The following is a 24,440-nucleotide window of genomic DNA, read 5'->3' on the forward strand; positions in this document are numbered from 1 at the left end:
ACTATGATACATTCAGACACACAGGAAATTAAAACTAGTGAATAGCTTAGGTCGTGCTAAGTACAATTAATTATGAAATATATCACACACTTCAGTCTTGGCAACGCTGTCGGATAGTAGTTAAAGTGGGTAGCTGTTGTCACGTTTCATATACTAAAGTGTTGCCAAGCCACTTGCGTCATAACCTCAAGTGGCATCAGTTTCTCAAGTCTGTGGCCTTACAGCGGTTTGTCTAGAGAAAACGCCGGCGCCGAGCACTGATAAAGCACTTCAAGAGAAATTGTCTCAAATAATCTACTTATCTCAGAATCTCCAGGTTGCCGCAGCTGAGCTGGATGTGTGAGGAGTGCATACTGTTAAAGGTGCATGCTTTCCACGAAATAGGACGATAACGGGATTTCCTCAGCTATAAAGCAACAGCGTTCGTCAGCGGCGAACGCAGTCGCAGTCGCACACGATGGCCGCTGCACGCACCGCCCTGCCGCTGCTCCTTCTGTGGGCCGCTGCTGTCTCAGGTAAACTGCCTGCTCACTCGCAAGTCCATGACAGTTCTTCTCTTTCCTCTTTTTTCTCTGGTTTTAATCGTAGGCGTCAAGCTTCAGGATATCATTTGCTCTTAATGCAAATCAGTATGTCAGATACCAGAAAAAGCTGCGTTTTTACAACAGCTACTATTAAGGAGGATGCCTAAACGAGCGACACCTTCAAAAAGGCTTTGTCCTGAGCCGCTCGGTTCGTTTTTGCAGGTGAGATGTTAGAGTGTGACAGCTTTCTACTTTTACTGACATTGGGTCATCGCCATACACTCTTATGTAGTATCATGCTTAACGTCTGTTTTACTACGCATTATGTTGACTGACATTTTCAAAGATGTAGGATGACGATGATGATGACGGTAGGACTGTTTGGATGTCGAGGTCTTCAGCCCCTTTACCAAAATCTAATGATTCGAGCATGAGTAAATGGCTTACAGTGATAAAAAAATCGCGTACTGAAATGAAAATAAAATGTTTTGCACGTAGTTCTTTTGTGCACACTTGCACACGAACACGCATATGCTCTCTCTGTTTCTCTCTCTCTCTCACCCTCCCTCTCTCTCACTCACTCTCTCTCTCTCTCTCTCTCTCTCTCTCTCTGTCTCTTTCTCTCTCTCTCTCTCTCTCTCTCTCTCTCTCTCTCTCTCTCTCTCTCTCTCTCTCTGTCTCTCTGCAGCGATTATGGGGATCGTGACACCCCCCCCCCAACACACAAGAACATTTTGCTAAAAAAAAGTTTATATTTTTACATACTTTAAAGTTTCTTAGATGATTTTAGGTGAATAAAGTAGCATGGAAACAGTCTAAAACCGGCAAGGAATTTTAGAAATTACATGTTTTGCTTAACGCAGAACACTTTCCATTGCTCCCTTGAGGTCTAGTCCACACGGACGGGCTAGAAGACTGACTGTCCCAGTCTGGTACATGCACCCCTTCACTGGCTGGCTACTCCTGCTCAGGAGTGTCCATGCGATAGGTCATAGGGGCGGGGGAGGGAGTGGGGGGATGCCAAACCGGTGGATAAGAATAATTTTTAATAATTTGGAAGACACAACGAGGCTTGTAATTAACCATAGAAAAGTTCTAGTTGAACCCTGTTAAAACCTGCATCATACCGACCTTTAAATCATTTCTTTGAAAGAAAAACACCTGACTTCACTATATTTATTCCTTTCCCTTAGAGCCAGAGCCAGGGGGGGGGGGGGAAGACGGCTGCGGGGCCCCCCTTGCCCCCAGGTATGACGTATGACACCGGCCGCTGTGCCGGAGCGGTTCTAGGCGCTTCAGTCCGGAACCGCGCTACTGCTACGGTCGCAGGTTCGAATCCTGCCTCTGGAATGGATGTGTGCCATGTCCTTAGGTTAGTTAGGTTTAATTAGTTCTAAGTCTAGGGGACTGATGACCTCAGGTGGTAAGTCACATAGTGCTTAGAGCCATTTAAACCACTTTTATGGCACCTGCTCTCGACAGCAAATCGGATGCGGTTTCGGTGTCAACAGGTATAATGGGCAAGTCACAGGCAGTTGGTGTGTGTGGGAGAAGGTAATACGCTGCCTGAATTTTGACAATAAACCTCTTCGTGATGGACAGTGCAGGTTCGAGAACATTTTTCCACACAAGCGACATTTCATTTGCCCTCTCCTCCCTCAGATGTTAGTGATTTTAGTTAGATTCTTGGTAAAGAATGGTTCAAATGGCTCTGAGCACTATGGGACTTAACCTCTGAGGTCGTCAGTCCCCTAGAACTTACAACTACTTAAACCTAACTAACCTAAAGACACCACACACATCCATGCCCGAGGCAGTATTCGAACCTGCGACCGTAGCGGTCGCGCGGTCCCAGACTGAAGCGCCTAGAACCGCTCGGCCACACCGGCCGGCTTTTGGTAAGACAATTTTCGATAAATGTTCTAATACTTAGTTAATTACACGAAATGTGAAATGATTCAGAAGGAAATGTGCGCTTTTAACGCTGTAACCGAGATTCACACTGGGTATTATGGGGGATTGAGGCAGACGCCCTCTTGCAATGCAGTCACAAAGCTTCATGTTTTTGTTAACACTGTGTAGTACTGAGGGCTAGATAGCTGCGAGCCAGATAACTGAGGTTCTTAAAGATCGTATTACTTTTACATCTTTGATTACAAAGCTATCTACTGATTGTAACGATAAGTACGCTAATAAAATGTCACTTTTCATTTGAAGGTCATAATTTTTTTAGAAGCAAGGAATCGCGACAGCTGTTCGAAAACTAATGACTGATAGGTCGCGAAATGGAAACGACAGTGAAAATCCTATGAAGCTTTGTACAGACATGTTGTGCAGTGTCTCTAATATGTCACGTCACGTCGCTCTTTTCGGTTCTGAGCATACAGTGAGAACGTAACGATGTCTAGAACAATAGTGTCTCCCACCAAGTGTAGGTGCCCACTGCGAGGTTGCGCCTGATTTCATGCAAACCCGCATAACGTACCTGTCATGCATTTCCTTCTCCAAGAGTCTTCCTGGCCGCACGCTGCAGGGGCAATGAGGGACCCCATGCAACATTTTCGATGGAAAGTGTTTCATCTCCCTCCATACAGCCCAGACTTGGCTCCCTGTGATGTTGATCTCTGCCTTCATGAACCGCCGGCAATGAAGACAGCATTTTGGCACAGGCAATGAACTGCTGACCAGCGTAGAGAAGTGACTGAAAGCGGAGGCGGCTGCCTTCTATGTCGAGGGTATAGGAAAGTCGGTACAGCACTACGACAAATGTCTCAGTCGAAGCCGCGACTATGTGGAGAAGTAGGTGGAAGGTGTTGCAAACTGTGCAAATAAAACAGTTTTGTTGTTCACCACGGTTTCCACTTCGGTACCGATCGGATCTTGCTTTCCGGATAGCCCTCACAGGTTTGGCAACAAGTAAATTAAATATGCTTTATCTGCATTGGTGTAACTGTTTAAAAGATGGCTGTAGCTGCAGGAAAGTCGTCACCCAAGCTCACAGTAATTGTGTTTGGATAAATAACATCTTTGCAAGATTTTCCGCTGCTTTTAGGGCGTTTATTCTATGTCGGGAAAAAGTTCATCATCCAGCGCTGAGCATTGCCGAAGCGCTCGGTATTTTGCTGTGAAATCTACATCTACATTTATACTCCGCAAGCCACCCAACGGTGTGTGGCGGAGGGCACTTTACGTGCCAGTGTCATTGCCTCCCTTTCCTGTTCCACTCGCGTATGGTTCGCGGGAAGAACGACTGCCGGAAAGTCTCCGTCCGCTCTCGAATCTCTCTAATTTTACATTCGTGATCTCCTCGGGAGGTATAAGTAGGGGGAAGCAATATATTCGATACCTCATCCAGAAACGCACCCTCTCGAAACCTGGCGAGCAAGCTACACCGCGATGCAGAGCGCCTCTCTTGCAGAGTCTGCCACTTGAGTTTGTTAAACATCTCCGTAGCGCTATCACGGTTACCAAACAACCCTGTGACGAAACGCGCCGCTCTTCTTTGGATCTTCTCTATCTCCTCTATCAACCCGACCTGGTACAGATCCCACATTGATGAGCAATACTCAAGTATAGGCCGAACAAGTGTTTTTTAAGCCACCTCCTTTGTTGATGGACTACATTTTGTAAGGACTCTCCCAATGAATCTCAACCTGGCACCCGCCTTACCAACAATTAATTTTATATGATCATTCCACTTCAAATCGTTCCGTACGCATACTCCCAGATATTTTACAGAAGTAACTGCTACCAGTGTTTGGTCCGCTATCATATAATCATATAATAAAGAATCCTTCTTTCTATGTATTCGCAATACATTACATTTGTCTATGTTAAGGGTCAGTTGCCACTCCCTGCACCATGTGCCTATCCACTGCAGATCTTCCTGCATTTCGCTGCAATTTTCTAATGCTGCAACTTCTTTGTATACTACAGCATCATCCGCGGTTGCAGACTTGCATTTTATTAGTCAAAATACCCCAAGGTTAATAATAGCATATCCTAAGCATCTACATCAACATGACTACCTGCAGTTCATGCTTAAGTGCCTGGCAGACGGTTTATCGAACCATTTTCAAGCTATTTCTCTACCGTTACACTCTCAAACAGCGCGCGGAAGAAACGGACACTTAAGTCTTTCCGCTGCCTTCTTTGAACGTTATCTTTGTCCTCCGACAATCCTATCTGGAAAGGATCCAATACCGCACAGCAGTATTCTAGCAGAGGACGAACGAGCATAGCGTAGGCAGTCTCTTTAGCACACTTCTTGCGTCTTTTAAGAGTTCTGCCAACAAAACCTTCCCCGCAACGTTATCAATGTGATCATTACACTATAATTTGTTTGTAATTCTAATCCATTGATATTTAACTGAAGTGACAATCCTTAGATTTGTGTGATTTATCGTGTAACCAAAATGTAACGGATCCCTTTTGGTGGAATAAGTGCAATATTACTTGGCCCCCAGCGGCGCAGACGGTGGGGTTGGGGAAGAGACAATGATAGTGGTGGGGAAGGTGTGGTTCTGTAGCCGAAGCCTTCGCAACAAATATCACATGAAACTCGTAAGCTACAGTTACCTAGTCAGCAAATGATAGTATTTATATATTATGTGAGTACGATAAATAATTCGACAAATCAACGGTTCTTTATTAAAACACAATAAGTACAGGATTACGCGGAAATTGCAACAGTGGGAGCGATTTATTTTCGCCTGTCTTGTGCACCTTCATTTGTTTCTCTTATATTAGCTTCTTTTCCCAAAACACACCAGGGTTTACACAATTTCACCTCGTTAATACCCTTAAACAGCTGCGATTGCGACTATTAATTAAACAATTGAGGACAAATAAGGTCAACAGCCCACACTGAGTATAATAATAGAAGTATGATTCCTTCACTTATGTTATACAAACACATTCCAATTGTTATTTGACTAGCTATCGATAGCTATTAAAATAATTACATTATTTCGTTGAAAAAATCTGTGCATATATCGCAATATATAAGAAAGTTCGAATGTTAGCTATATGGCAAAATACTCTCCGCTTTGCGCTACCAAAAATTCATTCCAGAGTTTCCAACCGTCTATGAGATATGATGGATGTTGTGAATATTTCACTTGCACTCTATCGTTTGCACACACTACAAACTACACCACTACAAACAATCCATTTTCTCGAAATTGGCGGTAAACACAGATCTCGTTTCCAGTTTAAAGAAAAATTCAATATGTTAGCTCCATTTCGTTCGCAGTATTACACTACTGGTCATTAAAATTGCTACACCAAGAAGAAATGCAGATGATAAACGGATATTCATTGGACAAACATATTATACTAGAACTGACATGTGATTACATTTTCACGCAATTTGGGTGCATAGATCCCGAGAAATCAGTACCCAGAACAACCACCTCTGGCCGTAATAACGGCCTTGATACGCCTGGGCATTGAGTCAAACAGAGCTCGAATGGCGTGTACAGGTACAGCTGCCCATGCAGCTTCAACACGATACCACAGTTCATCAAGAGTAGTGACTGGTGTATTGCGACGAGCCAGTTGCTCGCCCACCATTGACCAGACGTTTTCAATTGGTAAGAGATCTGGAGAATGTGCTGGCCAGGGCAGCAGTCGAACATTTCCTGTATCCAGAAAGGCCCGTACAGGACCTGCAACATGCGGTCGTGCATTATCCTGCTGAAATGTAGGGTTTCGCAGGGATCGAATGAATGGTAGAGCCACGGGTCGTAACACATCTGAAATGTAACGTCCACTGTTCAAAGTGCCGTCAATGCGAACAAGAGGTGACCAGGACGTGTAACCAATGGCACCCCATACCATCACGCCCGGTGATACCCCAGTATGGCGATGACGAATACACGCTTCCAATGTGCGTTCACCGCGATGTCGCCAAACACGAATGCGACCATCATGATGCTGTAAACAGATCCTGGATTCATCCAAAAAAAAATGACGTTTTGCCATTCGTGCACCCAGGTTCGTCGTTGAATACACCATCGCAGGCGCTCCTGTCTGTGATACAGCGTCAAGGGTAACCGCAGCCACGGTCTCCGAGCTGATAGTCCATGCTGCTGCAAACGTCGTCGAACTATCGTGCAGATGGTTGTTGTCTTGCAAACGTCCCCGTCTGTTGACTCAGGGATCGAGACGTGGTTGCACGATCCGTTACAGCCATGCGGATAAGATGCCTGTTATCTCGACGAGGCCGTTGGGGTCCAGCACGGCGTTCCGTATTACCCTCCTGAACCCACCGATTCCATATTCTGCTAACAGTCATTGGATCTCGTCCAACGCGAGCAGCAATGTCGCGATACGATAAACCGCAAATGCGATAGGCTACAATCCGACCTTTATCAAAGTCGGAAACGTGATGGTACGCATTTCTCCTCCTTACATGAGGCATCACAACAACGTTTCACCAAGCAATGCCGGTCAACTGCTGTTTGTGTATAAGAAATCGGTTGGAAACTTTTCTATGTCAGCACGTTGTAGGTGTCGCCACCGGCGCCAACCTTGTGTGAATTCTCTGAAAAGCTAATCATTTGCATATCACAGCATCTTCTTCCTGTCGGTTAAATTTCGCGTCTGTAGCAAGTCATCTTCATGGTGTAGCAATTTTAATGGCCAGTAGTCATGCGTCAAACCCAAATTCACAGCGTCCCCTACTTTTTACTGCCAAACATTACAATTTCTCGTAGTACCTTGCTTAATGCACAAATATCACAATAACTATGGCCGTTAACAAAATGGCAGCCAGCTCATCATGAAGCTGACAAATGAGGCTATGAGACGTGCGAGAACCTAGCTCAGAGCCCCAAACGGCTACTTGTGTGGTTTGGGCCTTAAACCGACCCTGGTGATGCACAATGTACCTACTGTAGTTTAGTGAGCGTCTCCAGAACACACTCGCACTTGCTAAACGAACCCATGTCAAAATGGGCTGCTCTTCGTTGGATCCTCTCTATTCCCTCTATTGATCCCTCTTGGGTCCAGGCCAGCCAGCAGTAAACAAGAGACGGCAAAACAAGGATTTTATACTTTGCCAATAGTGGGTAGATTACGTTGCCACAGGAATATTCGTGTGGTTCTGACATCTGCCTTCCCTACAATCAGTTTTGTGTGGTTATTCCACTATGGGACAAGTTAAATCACTCAAGGGGCAGTGCTTGTGCAAGTACTACCAGAACTTTATAATGCTGATTGTTGTCGCAATATTGGAGAGGCCGTATTTCCGCTTTACCTATTCCTCTATTAAGCTTTGACAATGGCGTCAGTGAAGTTTCTGACTTTCTAGCGCATAACTGTGTCTATCCAAATAAAGTTTTATTAGAAAGCGGATCACTGGAGTAGATAGAGGCACCGACTTGAAAATATTTTTTTTTTGGGGGGGGGGGGGGGGAGGGGGGCGGGGGGAATGAATCATTTTGTTAGGTACTACATTTGACGGATAACTTTGCGTTTCCATCTACATGTTCGACATTCCAAACCAGTCCTATCTGCAGATGATACCAGTGTATTGATTGAAGGTGGAAATAGAAAGGTTCTTAGGCTGTATGCTGAAGTCACAAATGAAAAGATTTCACAGTGGTTTGTGAGGAATAAGCTACTGATTAACCCTAAAAAAACCACTATACAATTCCACACACAGCAAAATTAAAAATCCATTAAAACCAAATATTTTTTGGGAAACCAAGAAATTAAGTGTCACTGAAACAAAATTGCTTTGTTTACTTACAAGACAATCTGAAATGGAATTCCCACGTCACATTCTTAAATTCTAAGCAATCTAAAATGACCTATGAAATAGAATTATATGGAACAACACAAGTGCTGAAGGAGAGAGGTGTATTATGCAAGCATACTTTCCGTTTTGAGTTATGAGATCATATTCTTGGGAAATTCCCCTCACAGCGTAACAACTTTCAAGAAACAAAAATGATTTGAGGATACTGAAAAATACAAACAGCTGAAAATCATGCAAACTACGATTGGCTGGCGACTAGCCCCTACCCCTCGACTCGCTGAAACGTCAATCACAATGTCATTTCAGTCGGAGTATAGGTCAGTAGTGGTACAAAACAAATACATAAATAAAGTTGAAGAAACATACCTTAACTTTTGATGGCAAATGTACTCCTCCTCAGATCATTCCTGCATATGAACTCGTCACATATGGCATCAAGGTCGAGATTCATCGATTCATCTCTATGGGCGTTGAGAAGGGCGATGGCATTAAGACGATCCTGCCTCATTATAGAACGAAGATACGTTTTCACCCTCCGCAGACAAGAAAACGATCGCTCAGCGGTGCAGGACGTTACCGGAATCGTCAGCACTACACGTATGAATTTCACTAGTTCAGGCAGTAGGTCAAACAGGTGGTTTTCCTGTTTTAGGTACTTCACTATGTCATCCAACGAACTAATATTCGCAGAATCACTACTTTGGATAATCTCATGAAACATACTTTGGTGGAGAAGCAAGCGTTCTTTGGTTCTTCGTCTGTATCTGATTCGTAGAAAGATAACGTATCGAATGAATGTTTGTTATCATCAAGAAGAAATTGTTCAATTTGATTTACAAACATGAAAGATTGAGTTTTGAACCGTTATTCAAAGAAGCTGATGGATGTATCCATTGTTTCATAATACAATCTTCTATACTTGCCACATACTTCAGTGAATGTTTCTACAGATGAATTGATGGAGTCATCGTGTTTATTAGGGACTTTTCTTCTACGGGGTACTTTTGGGGAATCAGCATCCATATCTTGACATTTTGAAGTTGCTTCACCCCAGAATGATTCCAAATTGTTTCTCATAAATTTAATAGAAGTGGAAATCATCTTATTGGCCTCCTCTAAGTGTAGGGATTTCCTCTGTAGTGCTATGTTTACGGTATCAATGTGATCAAACAGTTTTACCAAAAGTGATAATATGAAAAAGAAATCATGTCTGCATATTAATCAAAAAGCCGTTTGCTTTGGCCCCAGTGTCTGAACTGTCATTTCTTGAAACAGTTAGAAAAAATTCCTGGAGTTCTGTATAGTTGGACAAAACTGAAGACATTGCCAAGTATCTTACGGCCCATCCTGTAGGACAGAGTGGTTTCAAATTTGTAGAGGCATCTGCCTTCAGGTGAGCAAAAAGATCTAATCTTTTAGGTGAATCTCTCACAAAATGTATTAAGTCCTTCATAACATTCAATGCGTTCCGACATTCTGGAACTGGTTTCACAGTGTCTTGTAGTGTTACATTTAAACAGTGTGCAAGGCAGTGCACAAACATAGCTCTCTTCTCCATTTCCATAAACTTTGCCTGGACACCGTTATATAATCCGGCCATGTTAGCTGAACCGTCAAAGCATTGGCCCCTACAGTTAGATGTAGGCAAATCAAATCGTCTTAAAATATCGATAATAATATCAAACAGAGCCTTAGCTGTGGTACTTTGTATTGAGTATAGGCCTAAAAATATTCTTCTATCTCTAGCGAAGCATCAACAAATCTTATACAGATACTAAATTGCTCTTTGGTGGCTATGTCTGTTGTTTCGTCTGCTATTATTGCAAAATACTCTGCACTCTTGATATCCTCCAATAATTTTCTAAGAATTGTATGACTTAAAATGACCAAAATTTCGTTTTGCACATCATGGGATGTCCATTTGTAAGTTACTCGCTGTAGCCATATTAAAAGTAGCTGCTTATCTTCACATCGAAGGCGTAATAAATTGTCAAACATACTTGTTTCATCAGTATGCCCATGTATTGCAAGCCCCTGCACTGCTAAATAACGGAGGGAACATATGATTTTTAGTAAACAAGCTCGGTTTTCTTTCATTTGTGTCAGTTTTTCTTTGAAATTCTGGCTAAATACACTCCTGGAAATGGAAAAAAGAGCACATTGACACCGGTGTGTCAGACCCACCATACTTGCTCCGGACACTGCGAGAGGGCTGTACAAGCAATGATCACACGCACGGCACAGCGGACACACCAGGAACCGCGGTGTTGGCCGTCGAATGGCGCTAGCTGCGCAGCATTTGTGCACCGCCGCCGTCAGTGTCAGCCAGTTTGCCGTGGCATACGGAGTTCCATCGCAGTCTTTAACACTGGTAGCATGCCGCGACAGCGTGGACGTGAACCGTATGTGCAGTTGACGGACTTTGAGCGAGGGCGTATAGTGGGCATGCGGGAGGCCGGGTGCACGTACCGCCGAATTGCTCAACACGTGGGGCGTGAGGTCTCCACAGTACATCGATGTTGTCGCCAGTGGTCGGCGGAAGGTGCACGTGCCCGTCGACCTGGGACCGGACCGCAGCGACGCACGGATTCACGCCAAGACCGTAGGATCCTACGCAGTGCCGTAGGGGACCGCTCCGCCACTTCCCAGCAAATTAGGGACACTGTTGCTTCTGGGGTATCGGCGAGGACCATTCGCAACCGTCTCCATGAAGCTGGGCTACGGTCCCGCACACCGTTAGGCCGTCTTCCGCTCACGCCCCAACATCGTGCAGCCCGCCTCCAGTGGTGTCGCGACAGGCGTGAATGGAGGGACGAATGGAGACGTGTCGTCTTCAGCGATGAGAGTCGCTTCTGCCTTGGTGCCAATGATGGTCGTATGCGTGTTTGGCGCCGTGCAGGTGAGCGCCACAATCAGGACTGCATACTACCGAGGCACACAGGGCCAACACCCGGCATCATGGTGTGGGGAGCGATCTCCTACACTGGCCGTACACCACTGGTGATCGTCGAGGGGACACTGAATAGTGCACGGTACATCCAAACCGTCATCGAACCCATCGTTCTACCATTCCTAGACTGGCAAGGGAACTTGCTGTTCCAACAGGACAATGCACGTCCGCATGTATCCCGTGCCAGCCAACGTGCTCTAGAAGGTGTAAGTCAACTACCCTGGCCAGCAAGATCTCCGGATCTGTCCCCCATTGAGCATGTTTGGGACTGGATGAAGCGTCGTCTCACGCGGTCTGCACGTCCAGCACGAACGCTGGTCCAACTGAGGCGCCAGGTGGAAATGGCATGGCAAGCCGTTCCACAGGACTACATCCAGCATCTCTACGATCGTCTCCATGGGAGAATAGCAGCCTGCATTGCTGCGAAAGGTGGATATACACTGTACTAGTGCCGACATTGTGCATGCTCTGTTGCCTGTGTCTATGTGCCTGTGGTTCTGTCAGTGTGATCATGTGATGTATCTGACCCCAGGAATGTGTCAATAAAGTTTCCCCTTCCTGGGACAATGAATTCACGGTGTTCTTATTTCAATTTCCAGGAGTGTACATTGACATTCGATTTTAAGGATTTGAATTTCAATACAGCTTCTCTGGGGCAGCCCGATGCTTCATGCGCTTTCAACTTTTCTACCCCTTTCTTCCAGTTCGAAAAACCACTTTCCATGAAAGGTTTTCCATTTTGTGAGAAAACTGAAAACGATTTTCATCAAACATTTGTCTGCAAATTTTGCATAAAATAACATCTTTTGCCTTATTGTAATCAATCCATGCAAACTGATGTTTCCAAGAGGGCTGATAACAGTGTCGTTTTATTCCGGGAACAGTGTTTTTTGTCACCGCCACAGTTTCGTCACTATCTGTGTTTTTGTTGTCACACACAGCACCACTAACACTGGGTCTAGCTTCACCATCGCTAACACTTGCCACATTGTCACATTTCTTCCTAATTATAAACTTGTCCATTTTAAACTGGACAGTAAGGGACGAAAGATTAACAACTGAACCGAGTCACATAAGACTACCTGACCACCGGCGATGCCCAGCTCCGGAATATTTACGTTCGCTGTCAGCATTAGCTGCGGCCTGCGTAACAGTACTGTGCGCCTAACAAGAAGTAGCCATGTAACAATAGTGTTGATTATTGTCAGGGCCGGCTCTAGGGAGGGGCGAACTGTGCCATGACCTAGGGCGGCAGATTTTTGGGGGTGGCAAATCCATCTTGCGTAAATGAAGGAATGTGAGAATAAATTGTAAATATAAATTATTCATAAAATCAAGGGTCTTATTGAAAATTATCTATGATACAGAAACAGTGTGCTCCGATTTACGAAAGAAACGTTTCCTCCAACAAAAATGGCTTAAAATGTATTGCACTGTAAACGTATCACTGACTGCTGCTTTGATCTTAAAGACATATTCACAACAAAGAGACGAATGAGTGTGATATGTGAAAAAAGGCGTCATGTATGAAATATATTGTGGGAAAAGTTGCCTATGTCGAAAAAGGGGGGTGGGGGGGGGGGGGGGGGGCGCTTGACATGTTCGCGCGGGGGCGACAAAATCCCTGGAGCCGGTCTGATTTGTGTGGTGTTGTACCTAGTGATTGTCAACAGAATTTACAAAAATGAATGAAGAGTTTTTAACGTTACCTACTCCTTCTAGCGATCGCCATCAAATTCGGTGTCACTATTGCTCATTAGTTTCTTTTACAAGCTGCCAGCAGGTTGCTGTGGGAGGAGGTGGAGCTCGTCCTAGCAGCCAAACCCTGCGAGCTCATGGTGAGCTTTCGTTCCCCGCATACCTCCGTACAGTAAAAGTGTGCGAATAGTACAGATGCAGGGGACAAACCCTGTCACGACAGTTCGTCATATGCAGAGGTTGGAGGAGTAGCAGAAAGGAATACGCAATAGCTCGTAAAATCGGTATTTTTTTTCCTACATAATCATTACATACTATTATGCAAAAATGTATGTGCAAGTTTTAACAAATTTCCCAGTAAAGGATGAGGAAGGGGGAGAGAGCGGTGAGAAATGCATGTTTGAATATTGGGGGGGGGGGGGGGGGAGGGGAGGGCGAGGCCACTACTTTTAACTATTGGGGGGGAGGGGGTGCACAAAGTACCTTGCCCCCCTAAGTCGGCGCCGCTGGGTGTAGATCTGCACCGTGCTAACTGTCATGTAAGTAGAGTGAAAATTTATGATCTGTGTGGTACTAAGACTTTTGTTTATTTTCAATTTAGAACTTTACTGTGAGAAGAAACCAAATGGACCTTTCCGCCTACTAAATGAGCCCACTGACGTTGCAAACAGATTGGTAGAGCCAATGTCAGGGTGAAGCAGAAATAATCTACTGATAATTGGTACATCGTTTACTCATTAGCGTTATCTCTCCAACAGAAAGGCGTCACTACGATTGGTACACTACATAAGAGTAAAAGAGAAGCGCCCAAACAGTTTTTACCACACAAAGTTCGTGCAGTTGCTTCTAACATTTTTGGCTTTCAAAAAGCCACAACTCTTACCTCACATGTTCCTAAAAAGAACAAAACTGTGTTGTTGGTCTCTACGATGCACGACGAGGGAACTGTGGATGAAGAGACAGGGAAGCCAACGATAATTTCAGATTATAATGCGACAAAAGGAGGAGTAAACACAGTTGACCAGTTGTGTGACAGATACAGCGTTTCTTGAGTGACAAGGAGATGGCCATTGGGCTTCTTTTATGCATTACTCAACATAGCAGCAATAAACACCTTTATAATTTACAAAAACAGTCATCAAAATGAACCAACCAGTAGAACACTTTTGAAGAATTTGGTTCTTCAGATGATGAAACCATACCTAATTATTAGATCAACTACTGTGTCACTGCAAACAGACGTAAAGGCGTTTCTGAGGAGGTATAAGCCAAAAGACGAGGAACAACAAGGACCTTCGTCAGCAAGGGAGAGAGGACGGTGTGCGATTTGTGGAAGAGCTAAGAACAAATCTGCACCTATAAAATGTACTACCTGTCATTGTTACATGTGTGAATATCTCTCAAAAACCGTAACTGTATGTCAAAATTGTGAAGTTGGCACTAAATACCACAATTCTCAATAAAATCATTGCATATGACAAAATATGTGACAAGTAAATGATATAGCTCTATTCTGTTCGTAGATTAGATAGTTTTCTCGCATACAGGCCTAACGAAAAATTGTAATAATTTTCTTTTTCTTATTAGTAAATACTGCGACCTGTACAGGGGAATGGTCCAATAAGACATATCGAAACCTACCCTGAACTATTTTACACAGGAAAAAGACAACGAGAGAAATCCACTATCAAAATTTTAGCTGCTAAGAGGCACTGCAAGTATTTAAAAAGAAGCTAAAAACTGACAAATTCCTAGCGCGCCAGGAGGAAACACGACACAACCCGATCGTAATTTCTAAAGGACGTTTCAGCTTGCCTATCGTTGATAGTTTCTCTGACACTACAGTGCACTGTTATTATTCTGTCCGCCCCCGGTAGCTGAGTGATCAGCGCGACCGAATGTTAATCCTAAGGGCCCTGGTTCGATTCCCGGCTGGGTCGGAGACTTTCTACGCTCACGGACTGGGTGTTGTATTGTCCTAAACATCATCATTTCATCCCCATCGACGCGCAAGTCGCCGAAGAGGCATCAAATCGAAAGACTTGTACCCGGCGAACGGTCTACCCGGCGGGAGGCCCTAGTCACACGACGTTTACATTTTTAGTTATTATTCTCTCGAATTAGCCACTGAGGTAACTTCTATTACAAATTATCAGTTGCTTTTTGCATTATTGGAAAGTATTGACAATACAGATGAAGCTGAATTAATATTTGTTGTGCTTTCGTGAGGCTTGCCAACCAATAGTGCCTTTTTTTTCTTACAGTTTCACAGTAATGTGGAATCCAATTAACGTTCTCAATTTTGCATTGATGAAATATGAAGAACGTGGTTTCCAGGCCGAAATCACATACTTCTCCTGAGGACATACATATGTGTCATTTGTTAGTTGATTTCCTTGGCATTCATTCGAATGATATCGACGTTTCGTTTAAAATTGTGGATACGTTAGAAGAAATAGGAAATAACTGTGACAATTCCATGAACTATGGTTCGGACGACGTCAGTTGTGCCAGTGAGTGATTCTCCGAGCCGTGCGTTAGGCGGGCAGGGCTGTACAAACCGCTGTTATAAGCTGTTCTTCGCGAGACAAAAACGTGTAACTTCAACATTTTTTACAAAATGTTTGCAGTGCCTCTTAGCAGCTAAAATTTTGCCAGTGCATTTCTTTCGTTGCCTTCTTCCTGCGTAAAAAATTTCAGGGTAGGTTTCGACATGTCTTATTGGACCATTCCCTTTTTAGTTACATTTTGTACTTCACTGTGTTTTAACGTTGCTTATATATCTTATGTGTAAAGACTATTGTCAAACTTCGAAATAAGGTTGCATTACATTTATTTATAGGCCTACAATAATTTTTGTACCAATTCAGACACTTTTAAAAGTTATATGTCTACATTTACAAAAACTATTTTTGTGATTACATACACTATGTAGCTATGTCCTAGGTTTATAACTGAGAAAACGCAGTGATAGCGAGCGAATTTGCACCGCACAACTGTTGAACACAATAATTGGTGCTGCTGCTTGAGGGCTAATATGTAACAGTACTCTTGTATATTTTAAGGTCGCTACAGTTTCCAGTCATTGACCATCAGCGGCCTACCGTTTTTTGTTGCGGTCTTCAATCCACAGACTGGTTTGATGCAGCTCTCCATGCTACTCTATCCTGTGCAAGCTTCTTCAACTCCCAGTATCTACTGCAACCTACATCCTTCTGTACCTGCTTAGTGTAATTATCTCATGGTCTCCCTCTACAAATTTTTACCCCCCACACTGCCCTCCAATAATAAATTGGTGATTCCTTGGTGCTCAGAACGTGTCCTACCCACCGATCCCTTCTTCTAGTCGAGCTGTGCCACAAATTTCTCTTCTCCCCAATTCTATTCAGTTCCTCCTCATTAGTTATGTGATCTACCCATCTAATCTTCAGCATTCTTCTGTAGCATCACGTTTCGAAAGCTTCTATTCTCTTCTTGTATAAACTATTTACCATCCATGTTTCACTTCCATACATGGCTATGCTCCATACAAATACTTTCAGAAACGACTTCCTGACACTTAAATCTATACTCGATGTTAACAAATTTCTCTTCCTCAGAAACCCTTTCCTAGCCATTGCCAGTCTACATTTTATATCCTCTCTACTTCGACTGTCCTCAGTTATTTTCCTCCCCAAATAGCAAAACTCATGTACTAATTCCCTCAGCAACAACCGATTTAATTCGTTTGCGTTACATTATCCTCGTCTTGCTTTTGTTGATGTTCATCTTACATCCTCCTTTCAAGACACTGTCCATTTCGTTCAACTGCTCTTCCAGATCCATTGCTGTCTCTGACAGAATTACAATGTCATCAGCAAACCTCAAAGTTTTTATTTTTTCTACGTGGATTTTAATTCCTACTCCGAATTTTTCTTTTGTTTCCTTTACTGCTTGTTCAGTATACAGATTGAATAACATTGGGATAGGCTACAACCCTGTCTCACTCCCTTCCCAACCACTGCCTCCCTTTTATGCCTCTCGACTCTTATAACTGCCATCTGGTTTCTGTACAAATTGTGAACAGCCTTTCGCTCCCTGTATTTTACCCCTGCCACCTTCAGAATGTGAAAGAGAATGTTCCAGCCCACATTGTCGAAAGCTTTCTTTAAATGCTAGAAACGTAGGTTTGCCTTTCCATAATTTATCTTCTAAGGTAAGTGATAGGGTCAGTATTGTCTCACAAATTCTAACATTTCTATGGAGTCCAAATTGATCTTCCCCAAGGTCGGCTTGTATCAGTTTTTCCATTAGTTTGTAAAGAATTCACATTAGTATTTTGCAGCTGTGACTTATTAAACTGATAATTTGGTAATTTTCACATCTGGCAACACCTGCTTTTTTTGGGATTGGAATTATTACATTCTTCTTGAAGTCTGAGGGTATTTCACCTGTCTCATACATCTTGCTCACCAGATGATAGAGTTTTGTCAGGGCAAGGCTGTCAGTAGTCCTAATGGGATGTTGTCTACTCCCGGGACCTTGTTTCAACTTAGGTCTTTCAGTGCTCTGTCAAACTCTTCACGCAGTATCATGTCTCCCATTTCATGTTCATCTACATCCTCTTCCATTTCCATAATATTGTCCTCAAGAACGTCGCCCTTGTACAGACCCTGTATATACTCCTTCCACCTTTCTGCTTTCTCTTCTTTGCTTAGAATTGGGTTTCCATCTGAGCTCTTGATATTCATACAAGTGGTTCTCTTTTCTCCAAAAGTCTCTTTAATTTTCCTGTAGGCAATATCTGCCTTACCCCTAGTGATATATGCCTCTACATCCTAACATTTGTTCTCTAGCCATCCGTGCTTAGCCATTTTGCACTTCCTGTCTATCTCATTTTTGAGATGTTTGTATTTCTTTTTGCCTGCTTCATTTACTGCATTTTCATATTTTCTCCTTTCTTCAATTAAATTCAATATATCTTCTGCTGCCCAAGGATTTCTTCTAGCTCTCGTCTTTTTACTTACTTGATCCTCTGCTGCCTTCACTATTTCATCTCTCGAAGCTACCCATTCTTCTTCTACTGTATTTCTTTCCCCTGTACTTATCAACTGTTCCTTAATGCTCTCTCTGAAACTCTCTACAATCTCTGGTTCTTTCAGTTTATCCAGGTCCCATCTCCTTAAATTCCCACCTTTTTGCGTTTTCTTCGGTTTTAATCTACAGTTCATAACCAATAGATTGTGGCCAGAGTCCACATATGCCGTTGGAAATGTCTTACAATTTAAAAACTGGTTCCTAAATCTCTGTCTTACCATTATATAACCTATCTGAAACCTGCCAGTGTCTTCAGGCCTCTTCCATGTATACAAACCTCTTTCATGATTCTTGAGCCAAGTATGTGATTCTTGAGTTTCTCCCGGCGTATTTAATAATCAAAATATCCACGGGTGTACTGCCAGTCTGCAGTGTCCAACGGGCACAATATTTCGGCGATCATACATGTCGCGATCATCAGGTGAACTGACGGACTGAGCTCCTGTGAACGTGCCGCCACGGAGATCCGTACGCTATGGCTGCTCAGAGGGAACTGGGTTCGGTGGCGGCGGCGGCCGGTTTAAATACCCTCCGCCCGCGGCGCGCTCCCTCCGCCGTCCGCGCCCCGCGCCACGGTCGCGCGGTGGAACAGATTGCGACGGCGTCTGAGATGACGCCGGGAGTGATTGCTCTGTTCGCCGTGGTCGTCACAACTATACGTTTGCTCGATTTACTCTTGATTAACCCAATCGCTGGTTCCCAAGCCTTGCTAAGATTATAGCCACAGTCACGGTTTAAGAGGTCGTCATTGGTGCGAATTTCCATGGCCTCTCTAACAACGCTGTCCCAGTATCTCGATGTCTGTACCAGAATCCTCGTGCGTTCATACTCCATAGCGTGATTTTCCGACAAACAATGTTCAGCGATCGCCGACTTGCTCAGATTTATCAGTCGAGTGTGCCTCTGGTGTTAACGGCATCGATCCTCGACGGTACGCATCGACTGACCAATATACGACTTGCCACATTGACACGGAATCTGGTACACGCCGGCCTTCCTCAAACCGAGGTCATCTTTGGCGCTCCCCACCAGTGCACGAGTCTTATTTGGAGGACAAAACACAGTTCCGACCCGCTGTTTCTTCAAAATGCGGGCGATTTTCCCCGAGAGTACGCCTGTATATGGAATAAACGCAGTGCCTACCTCCTCCCTTGTGATTTCATCCATCTTCACAGATTGTGCTGTAGTGGTTGGGCGGAGAGCACGTTGAATCTGCCACTCTGAGTGCCCATTTTTTCGAAATACAGTTCTCAGATGTTCCAATTCCTGGGGTAGACTGCGTCAGAGATAGTGCGCGCCCTATGTACTAGAGTTTTAAGTACCCCATTCATCTGTGAAGGGTGGTGGCAGCTGTCTGCGTGCAAATACAGATCAGTGTGCGTTGTCTTCCGATACACCCCATGACCTATGGTGCCGTCAGCCCTTCTCTTGACCAAGACGTCAAGGAAAGCTAATTTACCCTCCGTTTCAGTCTCTATAGTGAATTTGATGTTGGGGTGTATGGAGTTTAGATGTGTAAGGAAGCCAAGGAGTTTATCCATACCATGTGGCCAGATGACGAACGTGTCGTCCACGTAACGGAAAAAGCAAGTAGCTTTCCATTCGGATGACGACAGGGCTTCCTCCTCGAAGTTCTCCATGTACAAATTCGCTACCACCGGTGAGAGTGGGCTAACCATGGCGACTCCCTCCGTTTGTTCGTACACTCCTGGAAATTGAAATAAGAACACCGTGAATTCATTGTCCCAGGAAGGGGAAACTTTATTGACACATTCCTGGGGTCAGATACATCACATGATCACACTGACAGAACCACAGGCACATAGATACAGGCAACAGAGCATGCACAATGTCGGCACTAGTACAGTGTATATCCACCTTTCGCAGCAATGCAGGCTGCTATTCTCCCATGGAGACGATCGTAGAGATGCTGGATGTAGTCCTGTGGAACGGCTTGCCATGCCATTTCCACCTGGCGAATCAGTTGGACCAGCGTTCGTGCTGGACGTGCAGACCGCGTGAGACGACGCTTCATCCAGTCCCAAACATGCTCAATGGGGGACAGATCCGAAGATCTTGCTGGCCAGGGTAGTTGACTTACACCTTCTAGAGCACGTTGGCTGGCACGGGATACATGCGGACGTGCATTGTCCTGTTGGAACAGCAAGTTCCCTTGCCGGTCTAGGAATGGTAGAACGATGGGTTCGATGACGGTTTGGATGTACCGTGCACTATTCAGTGTCCCCTCGACGATCACCAGTGGTGTACGGCCAGTGTAGGAGATCGCTCCCCACACCATGATGCCGGGTGTTGGCCCTGTGTGCCTCGGTCGTATGCAGTCCTGATTGTGGCGCTCACCTGCACGGCGCCAATCACGCATACGACCATCATTGGCACCAAGGCAGAAGCGACTCTCATCGCTGAAGACGACACGTCTCCATTCGTCCCTCCATTCACGCCTGTCGCGACACCACTGGAGGCGGGCTGCACGATGTTGGGGCGTGAGCGGAAGACGGCCTAACGGTGTGCGGGACCGTAGCCCAGCTTCATGGAGACGGTTGCGACTGGTCCTCGCCGATACCCCAGGAGCAACAGTGTCCCTAATTTGCTGGGAAGTGGCGGTGCAGTCCCCTACGGCACTGCGTAGGATCCTACGGTCTTGGCGTGCATCCGTGCGTCGCTGCGGTCCGGTCCCAGGTCGATGGGCACGTGCACCTTCCGCCGACCACTGGCGACAACATCGATGTACTGTGGAGACCTCACGCCCCACGTGTTGAGCAATTCGGCGGTACGTCCACCCGGCCTCCCGCATGCCCACTATACGCCCTCGCTCAAAGTCCGTCAACTGCACATACGGTTCACGTCCACGCTGTCGCGGCATGCTACCAGTGTTAAAGACTGCGATGGAGCTCCGTATGCCACGGCAAACTGGCTGACACTGACGGCGGCGGTGCACAAATGCTGCGCAGCTAGCGCCATTCGACGGCCAACACTGCGGTTCCTGGTGTGTCCGCTGTGCCGTGCGTGTGATCATTGCTTGTACAGCCCTCTCGCAGTGTCCGGAGCAAGTATGGTGGGTCTGACACACCGGTGTCAATGTGTTCTTTTTTCCATTTCCAGGAGTGTAGTATTCTCCATTAAAAAGAAAATACGTGGAAGTCAAAACATGGAATGCGTGTGAGTATTGCAGCCTCCTAACAGACCATCTTCCACTGGTGCTAGAAGAGGTTCCTCTGCTGGCTAGGAGAGACCTGTTGTACCAACATGATGGCTGTCCAGCCCGTAGTGCACGAAGTACTACAGCATGTATTGACGAATTGTATCCAAATCATTGGATTGGAAGCAGATGACCCGTGCCTTGGCCACCCTATTCTGCAGGTTTGATATCTGTAGACTTTTTTCCATGGGGAAAGTTGAAAGACGCTGTCTACAAGGGCACACCAACTCCACCCAATGATACGCAACAATGTATTACTGTAGCTTGCTTGGACAGCTTCACTGGAATGCAAGCATGTGTGCAGCAGTTGATCCATACCAGACTGGAAACATGTACTGCCTCTGTTGGTGGTCATTTTGGACACAACCTGTGATGGTCAGTTGTTTCGTTACTGGTCAGAAGCAACACAACTAGCGTATGTGCTTGTGTGAGTGTTTAGTGTGTGATACTACAGGTATTGTACAAGTGCCGGGGTGGGAACTTTTCAAAATAAGATATCTCGTAAACGACTCATACTAGACTGCTGCAACAAACACCACTGACATTCTTATTTATCCTACTTTTAGTTTTTTAATATCAATAGGTATTATTTCACATTTAAAAAGTGTACGTTTGCTCAAAAATTCTACTGTATAATTAATACTACGATCTGTTCATTGGCTAACAATATAAGCCCCTGACTACCAATCTATTATGTGAAAACCACAATAAGACTTTCAGTTTCCATAGAGCGTCTCAGCTGATTCAACCTTTATATGTAGGTGGAAATGTATATATGTAATTTTTGTTTTTGTAAATAACATGAATTCATTTGTAAAGGCCTGTCTTGATCACATAAATTGCACAATTCACGATTATTGGTTTTAGCTATTGCCATCTTCAGATCTATTACAAATAGAAAAACAATGGTGTAACCAATCGAGTTCAATGAGTTGAAGAAAAATCTGTAGCAGGCCTAGTAATACATAAGAAAAATAAAAAAAAATTACTTGAGTAACAGCCATGCATACCAGACATTTATACCATAAAAATATTCTGATGTAGATTTTGCTTCATCTAATTGAACTTAGCTGGTTACATCACTGCTCTTCTGTTTGTAACAAATATGAAGACAGCAACAGCCAAAACCGGTAATTCTTAATTTTATAACTTATATGATCAAAACAGACCTTTACAAATGATGGGACATAACATGATTGCTGACTCATTTACAGACATTATGCCTTCAATTGATAAATACTATGAATGTTACTTTGTACCATTTGTGCATATGTCTGTATAAATCATAACCAGTCCAGAAACGCAAAACCCCACCTGTTCTTGTTTGCTTTAAACTGCCATGTCTACAGAGCTGTGCCAAAGTAATTCTGTGCTTCTGGCAGAACTGCCAAGACTGCCCCTCTCATCCAAAAAATTCAACCATTTCAACAATTTTATAATTTGTTAAGTTCATTTAATAAAAATAATGCATTATTGAAAATGTTACAAAAATAAACTATATTTCAAAAAAATATTGCAACTCAACAAATTGAGTGTATTATTGAAGTAAATTAATTACTAATTGTATAACCTTTTTAATAACTTGAAACTAAAACAAAATCTATAATTTATTGTTTATGTCAGCACTGTACATTGGTTTCAGTATATTGTATGATAAAGAATGGAATTTATTTACTTTTTTTGAATTATTAATTAGAAATAAAACAAAAGGTCTCTAATTAAGAAATGAGAAAATTATATTTTCCAGGAGTTTTCTTTTTATTACAATTTTTCTTTGCATTTCCGTGCTTTCAGTGAAGCAAAATAATTGATTATGCTGTGGATTAGATACATAACCCACATAAATGATACTACATAGACTTGTGATGTACAGAAACAAGTTCACACACAAAAGGATGCAAGACCATTCAGACAGGAGTTAGCAAAAAACTGAACTTACAAGGTTATAGTAAAGATAAAAATACCTGTTGGAGAGGTCACATGTATGTATTGATAATTTCACAATATACAAACACAAAATATGTCACTGCCACCCTCCTCCCTTATATAAAGGATGTATCAATATTTAAACTCAAATTGTTGACAGCCTTTTGTATGGGAAAGGTTGCGTGGCAGCAGCAAAGCTACTAGCTGCAGCACAGGTGTATCCACAGGTTGTGGAGTGGAGGTGACCACTGTTTGGGAAGTGTGACTGTGTGACTCAGGACTAGTTGTGGCGTGAGTTGTTGGTGGGATATCTAGGACAGTCGAGGTTACAATCCTAGCTCGTTTGACTCATTTGATAGAGACAATGAAGGGTTTGCCATTGTATGGAACGTCTGTCATGTGGCCCCCTCTATGCAACACCGGCAAAGGACCAGTGTATGGTGGCTGGAAGGGCGTTCTGACTTACTCTGTATGCTGCATTATGTGTGAAAATCTGTGCAAATCTTTGTGGACAAACACATGATGGTCGCCATGGCGAGAAGCAGGGACGCAGAAAATAAATATTGGTGCATTGGTACTTTAGCCACTGCGTTAACTGTGGATGTTGTATTGAGCAGGTAGCAGTGCTAACAGTAAATAGTCTGCTGGAATGTGTAGAGGCTCGTCATATGCCATTTCGAACTCAGATGCATGAATCTCAGGTTTGAACTCAGATCTGAAGCTGAAGACAGCTAAGGAAAGGACTTTTGTCCAGTTCTCTCAATCACACATAAGCAGTGCCTTTACAATGCTGTGCCCCTGCTCTATCATACCATTATTAAAGTGTTGGTTGCTAGTTGTATAATGGAAGCTGTTCTGTTGGGCTAGCTTGTGGTACAAGGCGGATTCAAACTGGCAGCCTCGATGGGTCTAGTGTGGAATGGCAACTGGAATGAGTAATTCATGTAGAAATAAATATTTTTGCTGTAGTTTCCATTCAGATGTCAGTGACTTGTTTGGTTAAGTTCTGTGCACATCTGTCCATGGATGTGAGCAAGTACCTGTATCCATGTCATGTTGGAAGTGGGCCGACGAGGACTATGTGGATGTGGGCAAATCTAGCTGGCAAGCCCTATAATTTGCCAATATAGCTGTGTACATGACAGTCCAGTTTGCAATGTTGCAGGGACATCCCCATGCACGTGCATCCTTCTACATGAAAAACCATGCAAAACAGCATGTAAGCAACATGATTGTAGAGTTGGCCAGGTCATAAGTAGTGGGGAAGAGGGACATGGCCCCACG

At 44.0% G+C, this 24,440-nt stretch overlaps 1 protein-coding gene across 1 annotated transcript in view; it reads left to right on the forward strand.

The window, feature by feature from the left end:
• The first annotated feature begins 457 nt into the window (after nt 1-457).
• The window catches only part of LOC124773404 (trypsin-1-like), a 174,897-nt gene continuing 150,914 nt past the window's right edge, over nt 458-24,440 (forward strand). The window contains exon 1 of the mRNA XM_047249402.1: nt 458-515. Within this exon, the coding sequence (XP_047105358.1) occupies nt 458-515 (58 nt within the window). The remainder of the gene's footprint in view (nt 516-24,440) is intronic.

The sequence above is a fragment of the Schistocerca piceifrons genome, chromosome 1, assembly GCF_021461385.2.
Source record: "Schistocerca piceifrons isolate TAMUIC-IGC-003096 chromosome 1, iqSchPice1.1, whole genome shotgun sequence".
Taxonomy (NCBI): Eukaryota; Metazoa; Arthropoda; class Insecta; order Orthoptera; family Acrididae; genus Schistocerca; species Schistocerca piceifrons.